The 10,000-nt window shown below is 36.0% G+C and overlaps 1 protein-coding gene across 1 annotated transcript in view; it reads left to right on the top strand.

Moving 5' to 3' along the window:
- Window positions 1-10,000, top strand: part of LOC136831164 (nephrin-like) — a 337,951-nt gene that overhangs the window by 254,144 nt on the left and 73,807 nt on the right. Inside the window, exon 10 of the mRNA XM_067091120.1 lies at window positions 8,352-8,609. Coding sequence (XP_066947221.1) covers window positions 8,352-8,609 — 258 coding nt within the window. The remainder of the gene's footprint in view (window positions 1-8,351; window positions 8,610-10,000) is intronic.

Consider the following 10,000-nt stretch of genomic DNA (forward strand, 5'->3'; position numbering starts at 1 on the left):
AGTTTCCCTATCATGTCTGAACGACCTCATAAGTCCCAGCTCTTGGCCTGTGGCCTAAATTTTATATTCCATTCAATTCTTGCATGGTGTAAATTCATTCGAATCCTCTTGAAAGAAAAAATACTTAGTAACAGAAATTTTAAATTTGCCGCTGAAAAAAATGATCGAAATCCCACATATTTCTTACTGAATGGCAAAGGGCCGAGAGAATTTAAGATAATTATAAAATAAGTAAAAATTAAATAAGAGAGTCAAGTAATGAACTGAATTGAATATAGAATTTAGGACAAAGGCCGAGCACTGGGACCTGTGAGGTCATTCAGCGCTGAAACGGAAACTGACAGTAAAGGGTTTGAAAGGTGTAACAGGAGGAAAACCTCAAAGCAGTTTCACTGTGAATCAATTGTGAGGAGATGGTAGAAATAAGATGGAAGGAAGAGAATATGAAAGGAGGTACAGTAAAAGGAACGAAAGGGGTTGCAGCAGCTAGGGGCCTAAGGAACGCACGCTGGAAGGAACCTTAAGTAATGCCTACAGTGCACCGGATGAGGTGCACTGACGACACTAACTGAGTCAAGTTAGGATAAGTATTTTGATGGCAAAATGAAATATATATTCCTAGAAATCATAGTATATCCTTGTTGTGAATTTCTAGATCCCTACAGATTTTGAAAGTCGCTTTCATCTCTCTAGATCTCTAGAGCGCTTGGTAAGCACTCGATGTCTCAGAACCCCTAGAAATCTAGTTCAAGCACTCGCTCGGATTCCCTGCATATGCCAATGTTTACTTTTCCAGTTTTGCTCAGTGATTTGTGTACTAACATCTGGTCTGTTCATTTACCTTTTTTCCCCGTTACTTTTTTCCCTATACTTTCAGTTTTTTTCCGTGATTTGTTTATTACTATTTGGACTGTTCATTTACCTTTTTTTCCCCGTTACCTTTTTTCCCGTTACTTTTTTCCCTATACTTTTTTCTTTTACCTTTTCCTATACTTTTTTCCCTAGCCTTTTCCCTAACCTTTTTTCCATGAGTGAAAAATATCAAAGTCGATTTTTAATAGATTCCTTTCGAGTATATATATGTATATATATAATGTATATTTGTATATATTTATATATATATATATATATATATATATATATATATATATATATATATATATATATATATATATATATATATATATATATGTAAATCTCTTTCTTCTATGGAAAGGAAATCCTCCTCCTCCTCCTCCTCCTCCTCCTCCTCCTCCTCCTCCTCCTCCTCCCCCGCATCCACCACTACTGTCACTGAGAGGTTTAGCCAGAGAGCCTCTTCTCTCACTAAACAAAGGTAATTTGACGCCTTCGTGAGTTCCCCTTTCCAAGCTGTTAGGTAGCTGTCTCGTGTCCTGTCTCGTCCTTTCGCCGGGCAGCTCTCGGGCGATGCGTTTTTATTTTTTTTTTTTTATTTCTGTTACGGCGGCGGGGGTTGGGGGCAGGGTGGGGGGGGAGCGTGACACTCACTCCTTCTTTTGAAAAGGCACTAATTGTGACGTGGCGTTTATGGGTGCGTGTGTGTATTAGTATGTGTGTATGTGTGGTATGTGTATATGTTTATATATATGTATGGTATGTTTGTATTATGTATATATGTATATATATATATATATATATATACGTTTAAGTATGTATATTTATATATATACATACATACACATATATGTATATATATTTATATATATGTATGTATGTGGGTGTGTAAATGTTTGTATGTATGTATGCATGTGTATATATATATATGTGTATATATATACATATATATATATACATATTTATATATATATATATATATATACATATATATATATATATATATATATATAATATATATATATATGTATATATACATATGTATATATATATATGTATATATACATATATATATACTGTATATATATTATGTATGCCAGAGTTTGGATTCTGATTCATAAAACGACATAAATAGTAATTGAATATCAAAGAATATTAGCTCGGAGAATTTTAAAAGATTCTCAACTCGAAATGACAGAATCGCGGGATAAAAAAAAAACTATATTAAATATTTTCGAATTATAAATGTGCGAAGAATCTTTGGGAAGTTATCCGCCCAAAACTTATTCGTTCAAATAGTTTGATTAAAGTTTGGCCCCAGAAAAATAAGTTTGAGCTAGCTCTCTCTCTCTCTCTCTCTCTCTCTCTCTCTCTCTCTCTCTCTCTCTCTCTATATATATATATATATATAATATGTGTGTGTGTGTGCACAATGCGCATGTGTATATCCTTGTCATCCACGTACGGATGTGTAGAAACCTTTTGACCAAATGACGTACACCAAAACTAAATTTTGGCATAAATAACACACCAAGTCCCCCTTCTCTCTCTCTCTCTCTCTCTCTCTCTCTCTCTCTCTCTCTCTCTCTCTCTCTCTCTCTCGGTCTATCTATCTCTCTCCTTCTTAAAAGGCCTTCCTCCCAGGGTGCACCTTGGGTAATAGCTCCCGGGGGCTCTCCCTTAATATGAACATACTAAAGGTGAATGTACCAAATAAATTCTCACGTCTCAGGCGAAGTCTCTCATACTTCTCTTTTTCAGGGGGGGGTAGGGGGAGGGGAGAGGGGGGGCTTCTTCCTTCATTCCTTCCTTTCCTTCTTTTCTTTCTTCCTTCGTTCCTTCATTCCTTTCTTTCTTTCTTCCTTCCTTTCTTTTTTTCATCCTTTCTTTCTTTTTTCTTTTTCTGTCTTCATGCCTTTCTTTCATTCTTTCTTCCTTCCCTCCTTTCCTCATTCCTTCCTTTCATCCTTCCTTCCTTTTTCCTTCCTTTCCTCTTTCCTTCCTTCCTTCCTTTACTTATTCCTTCCTCTTTTAATTCCTTGCCTCATTTCTTCCTTCCTTCCTTTCTTCCTTCCGTCCTTCGTTTCTTCCTTTCTTCCTTCCTTCCTTTCTTCCTTCCTTCCTTTCTTCCTTCCTTCCTTCCTTTTTATACTTCCTTTCCTTATTCCTTCCTTTCCTCATTCCTTCCTTTACTCATTCCTTCCTTCCTTCCTCTTTTAATTCCTTGGCTCATTCCTTCCTTCCTTTCTTCCTTCCTTCCTTTCCTTATTCTTTCTTCCTTCCTTCCTTTTTTATACTTCCTTTCCTTATTCCTTCCTTTTTTCCTTCCTTTCCTCATTCCTTCCTTTACCCATTCCTTCCTTCCTTCCTCTTTTAATTCCTTCCTTCCTTCCTTCCTTCCTTCCTTCCTGCCTTCATTCTTGCTTTTCTTCCTCTCTTAATTCCTTCCTTCCTTCCTTCCTTCCTTTTTTCCTTTCTTCCTTCCTTCCTTCGTTTCTGCCTTCCTTTTTTTCCTTCCTTCCTTCCTTCCTTCCTTCATTCTTGCCTTTCTTCCTTCCTTTCTTCCTCTCTTAATTCCTTCCTTTTTTCCTTCCTTCCTTCGTTCCTCCCTCCTAGCGTTATTGTCAAGAAAATGCAAAGACAAAGTTAGAAGATAGTAAGACGACGCAGACGAAGAGTGGATTATTATTCGTCTTGACTCAAAGTAATGGAAGAGAGAGTGGTAGAAGAATTTAGGAATTTATTTCTTTATTTTTTTGGTAAATTCACTTAAGGCTTTAGTACTTAAATTTGTGTTTTTTTTTTTACTTATATTAGCGCAAAATTAAAGTGTTAAGTTTACTTTTAACTTCACTTAATGGTTTTAGTACTCAAATTTTTTTTTAATTATATGATCTCAAAATTAATATTGTTAAATTTACTTTTAAGTTCACTTAATGGTTTTAGTACTTAATGTTTTTTTTTTCTTATATGATCTAAAAATTAAGATTGTTAAATTTACTTTTAACTTCACTTAATGATTTTAGTACTTAACGTTTTTTTTTTGTTTACTTATATGTGCTAAGTTTACTTTTAATATCACTTAATGGTGCAGATACTTGAATGTGTTTATTTCTACTTACATGATCTCAAAATTAAGACTATTAAATATAATTTTAACTTCACTTAATGGAGTAGGTACTTAAATGTGTTTTTTTATCATATGAGGGAAATATTAAGTGTTAATTTAGTTTTAACTTCACTTAATGGTGTAGGTACTTAAATGTGTTTTTTTTCTACTTATATGAGGGCAAAATTAAAACTGTTAAATTTACTTTTTTAATGGTGTAGGTACTTAAATTTTTTTTAAATTATATACGGGCAAAATTAAGTGTTAAGTTTAGTTTTAACATCACTTAATGGTGTAGGTACTTAAATGTTTTTTTTAATTATATGAGGGAAAAATTAAGATTGTTAAATTTACTTTTAACTCCACTTGCCAGTCAGATAAGCAGTCAGGTCTCTCGTATAATTTCATACACATGACTTCAGCAACTCATAACATGAGCAACAACACCAATAATAATAATAATAATAATAATAATAATAATAATAATAATAATAATAATAATAATAATTACCAATTACCTTCTGTCATTTCTTTCAATTGAACACCATAATATTCTGTGGAAGCTTGAATTTTAAGTCAATGGCCCCTGTGGTGGGCTTGTTCCATCTGAATAGTGTTCATCTCCTGAATAATAATAATAATAATAATAATAATAATAATAATGATAATAATAATAATAATAATAATAATAATAATAATAATAATACCTTCTGTCGTTTCTTTCAAATGAACACCATATTCTTTTATGACTTTTGTGGCTTGGTTGGCAGTGGTCTCACCTTTCAATTGAAAGACCTGTGTTCGATCCTGATGTGAGATATCATATAATATATATATATATATATATATATATATATATATATATATATATATATATATATATATATATATATATATATATATATATATTCTCAGACCTTATAGTTGAGATTTATTCTCAAGCCTTATAGCCGAGAGTCTCCTCCGCCTGCACTTCTAACAAATTAGGCAATCTATTATTTGCACGGATCTCCGATGGATGCACCAGCTGAGAGAGAGAGAGAGAGAGAGAGAGAGAGAGAGAGAGAGAGAGAGAGAGAGAGAGAGAGAGAGAGAATATGTGTAGTCCCAGGCAATTTCCAGACCAGAATCCTTGCTTCCCTTCTTTCCAGAGGCCGACACTTATGAAAATTCCACGGCCTGACTCGGAATCCCCCATTCCAGAATTCCTGGAATCTTTCAATCGTAATTGAATGGGGAAATGGATTAAAGTAGGGTGGGATAAGGATTGGTGCCATGCGGGAGGAGGGTAGGATATTGAATCGTGTGATACATCGGGAAAAAGTTCATGTGTTGATATACTGTATATATATATATATATATATATTGGGGACATACTGTATATATATATATATATATATATATATATATATATATATATATATATATATATATATATATATATATAAATATACTTATATTTATGTATATATTTATACATACATATATATATATACTTATATTTATATATATATACATATATATATATATATATATATATATATATATATATATTTATATATATATATATATATATGTATATATATTATATATATATATATATATATATATATATATATATATATATATATATATATATTATATTATCCAAACAAATATGCTCACTTATATTTTGTTCATTTCCTGCCTTTCCTCAACACTACATTAAGCTACCACAAAGACATAAAACAACCTCGTAAAGAGACCCCTTTTAAATATACAAGACTTAGCCCCTTTCGTGTCTACAAAGCGGAATTCGAGCTTCTTTTCGTCGTAAAGAAATGGAAAGCTTTGATCTTCTCCACTGAACAATTATACATACCATATAACCTCGAATTTCTCTATATATTATTATGCCTCTTATGGAACTGCCTTGTTAACAACGAATTAATCTCCCTGGGGGGATGGGGTTAGTGCCTTCAGTGCACCTCTGCGGTGCACTGTAGGCATTACTTGATATGGTTCTTTGCAGCGTGCCATAGTACAACCCCTTTCGTTCCTTTTACTTGTACCTCCTTTCATATTCTCTTTCTTCCATCTTACTTTCCTCAACCTTCTCTTGACAATTGATGCATAGTGCAACTGCTTTGAGGTTTTCCTCCTGTTACACCTTTCAAACCTTTTCACTGTCAATTTCCATTTCAGCGCTGATTGACTTCGTAGGTCCCAGTGCTTGGCCTTTGGCCTAAATTCTATATTCAATCAATTAATCAATGATTTATTACTTAGCAGCTTTACAATAATCAACACTTAATACACACGGCTGTGTTCATGGTCTGACCAGCGCTGTTCCTTTTCCCCCCTGTCAAGTTACCCGGTTTCATGCTCCCAATTTGACCTTTCACTTACCCTAAGCATGCCTAAGTAATATTACGACTCTGTACTTTCCCAGCATCACATTTTTCGTTATACAAAAGGGGCGGTTCTCGTTCGTTCACATAGAATGGAATGGAATATGAAATTTAGGCTTAGAGCAAGCGCTGAGAACTATTATGAGGTTATTCAGCTCTGAAAGGAAATCTGAGAGTAACGAAGGTTTGAAAGGTGTAACAGGAGGAAAACCTTCTGCAGTTGCACTATGAAACAATTCTGCCCTGAAATGGAAGACTGCAGTATCTGCAAAACTACAAAACTGAGAAATATGGTAGATACTCCCTTGCCTTACTACTGATTTTGCAGATGTTGCAAATGGGACCCCCTAAATACTCGTGGAAAGCATTGAAGAATCATTCTGGAACTGCAGTAACTTGTGTATTAGTGTTTCAGGAGCCCAATAGGTGGCATATCTCAATTTCGAAAGTTTTGCAGATACGGCAGTTCTCCATTTTAGGGCAGAATTCTTAGGAGAGGGTTGAGGAAAGTAAGATGGAAAGAAAGAGAATATGAACGGAGGTACTGTAAAAGGAATGAAAGGGGTTGCAGCCAGGTGGACCCCTAGAGGCTACATTTTTGCTGACATCCCTTCAAGACTTGCTTATATAATTTTCAACCCCAAACAAAATATAGTTTTTAATCATTTTCAACCCTAAACAAAGTAGTTTTTAATCATTTTCAACCCCAAACAAAATAGTTTTTAATCATTTTGAACCCCAAACAAAATAGTTTTTAATAATTTTCAACCCCAAACAAAATAGTTTTTAATAGTCCTTCAAACTTCTGCTGGAATTCTTATGAACCACTCTTGCCTCGTGATTTTACTTTCCCTTAACTATCTCTTTAGTCATTATCAACCATTCATCTCCTCTGTTATTTCTGTGTGTGTGTGTGTGTGTGTACATACATGAAATGTTTAAGGTCAACCTTATGTTAACCTCTTTATGAGCTAAGAAACTTCTCAAAGTCAGGTGTTTGAAATAGTTTGTATTCTTGTGGTGTAAAGTAAATGGGTAACACACCATCTTCCGTAATCTAATAAAATACTTTTATGTCAGTCATTTCAATTTGTTTATGAGACAAGATTTTAATTAAAATCCTTGTGTTTTTACTTGTCAAGGACTGAATTGCTTTACTGCATATATACTTAACTAATTGCTTAATTACATGAGCAAGTAATTACCTGTTTTTCAGTATGGGAAACTATGTGGATATATATATATATATATATATATATATATATATATATATATATATATATATATAGAGAGAGAGAGAGAGAGAGAGAGAGAGAGAGAGAGAGAGAGAGAGAGAGAGAACTGGAAAATGCAGACGAGACAGCCATCCCAAAGGCCCATCCGGAAACAATGCCTTGGGGAACCTTTTCCAGCCATTTCACTCTGCACCGTTTCAAAAGGCCATTTCACTCCCGCCGAAGTGATAACGTTACTCAATATCTCCTCCTGCAGAGGATTCTTCTACCACAGGCGCCCTCCCCCTGAAGAAGCTTCTCCTACCACAGGCGCCCCACATAACCAAGGCCACGTCAACCTCTATTTTCCTAGTTTTTATTTTTTCTCCTGCAGAAGGTTCTCCCAAGGACGTCCTCCTCCTGAAGAAGCTTCTCCTACCACAGGCGCCCCACATAACCAAGGCCACGTCAACCTCTATTTTCCTAGTTTTTATTTTTTCTCCTGCAGAAGGTTCTCCCAAGGACGTCCTCCTCCTGAAGAAGCTTCTCCTCCCACAGGAGTCCACATAACCAAGAGCACGTCAACCTATATTTTCCTAGTTTTTGCTTTTTTTCTCCTGCAGAAGGTTCTTCCAAGGACGTCCTCCTCCTGAAGAAGCTTCTTCTACCACAGGCGCCCCACATAACCAAAGGGCACTTCAACCTATATTTTTCTTATTTATTCTTCCGTTTTCAATATTTATCCATTCTTTTCTCACCTACTATTCTTCTTCTTCCTTCCAGACGCCCCCGTGTGCAGAGACGAGGTAGGGGGAGGAGGAGGAGGTGGTACCGGAGAATTTTCTTCTTCTTCGTCGTCGTCGTCATCACCAGGAGGAGGAGGAGGAGGCCCCACGAAGGTCTACGCCACGGGGCTGGGTCAATACATTAACGTGAGCTGCGAGGTGAAGGCGTCTCCCTCGGACGTCAGGTACTCCTGGGTCTTCAATAACTCGGTCACATCGGAGCGGCTCCCTGGGGACCAGGTCTTCACGAGTGCTGGTATGTCCCTGGATCATTTTTTATTATTATTATTATTATTATTATTATTATTATTATTATTATTATTATCCCAGGGGGCGTTTTGGATTGCCTCCTCCCACCCCCCTCCCTTCCTATCTTCCTCTTCCTCCCATTCCCAACTCCCTCCTCCTCCTCCTCCTCCCTATCTTTTTATTTCCCCCTCCTCCCTTTCTCCTCCCTGCCCATTCCTATTTTTCCTCCTCCTCCTCCCCCCCTTCCCATCTTCTTCTCCCTCCCATCTTCCTCCCCTCCCCTTCCCTTCCTATCTTCCTCCCTCCCCTCCCCCTTCCCATCTTCCTCCCCTCCCATTCCCATCTCCCTCCCCTCCACTCCCTCCCTTTCCCTTCCTTTCCTATCTTCCTCCCCTCCCTTCCCATCCTATCTTCCTCCCCCCCCCCTCCCCCCTCCCATCCCCTCCCATTCCCATCTCCTCCCCTCCCATTCCCATCTCCCTCCCCTCTCATCTTCCTCCCCTCCCCTCTCCTCCCCTTCCCATCTTCCTCCTCCCCTTTCCATCTCCATCCCCCCCCTCCCCATCTTCCTCCTCCCCCCCCTCCCTCCCCTCCCCTCCTCCCTCCCTCCCCTTAACCCTCACCAAACGACAACCGATCGCCGAATTCGTTTGCTGTCATGGTTTGTTGACAAAAACTTTTTTTTTTTTTGTAATGTATTTGTTCTTTCTTTGGAAATTCTCTTGAATATTTTCGTCCCGCCAAGCCATGACTTGGCTTTTATTTGTTTTTCTTTTTTTATTTACTGACTGGTTTTATTTACTTAGTTTTTGTTTGTTTATTTTATTATTTACTTTCGTGAAATTCTAGTAGATTTTATTTTTGTCTCAATCAAAAATTGTTTTATCTATTTTTATATCTTTATATATATATATATATATATATATATATATATATATATATATATATATATATATATATATATATATATATTATTATTATTATTTTTTATATTATTCACATAAATTGACCTTTTGTTGATTGAATAATTTTTTTATTTATTTCTTCACAAATTGACTTTCTTTGTTGATTTGAGGATATTTTATTTATTTTCTTTCGAAGCCATATTTATTTTTATTTCGTCTTCCAGTTAAGATTTATTTTTCATAAATTATATTAATTTCAGCAGAATCACAAAAAATATTAAATATATGGATACTTATATTAGTGCTATTTGCTTTTCGTTCGATTTCGTACTTCGCGTTCCGGAGTGAGTAGCACCGCCTACAGTGTGCCTTGACGGGCTCACTGTAGTAGAAGGCGGTACTGGAAGGTCTCTGCATTAGTTCTCATACCACTCCTTATTCAGCTGTCTTACGTAATAGTATTTTTGGATTGTGTTGTATATACATACATATT

The sequence above is a fragment of the Macrobrachium rosenbergii genome, chromosome 48, assembly GCF_040412425.1.
Source record: "Macrobrachium rosenbergii isolate ZJJX-2024 chromosome 48, ASM4041242v1, whole genome shotgun sequence".
NCBI lineage: Eukaryota > Metazoa > Arthropoda > Malacostraca > Decapoda > Palaemonidae > Macrobrachium > Macrobrachium rosenbergii.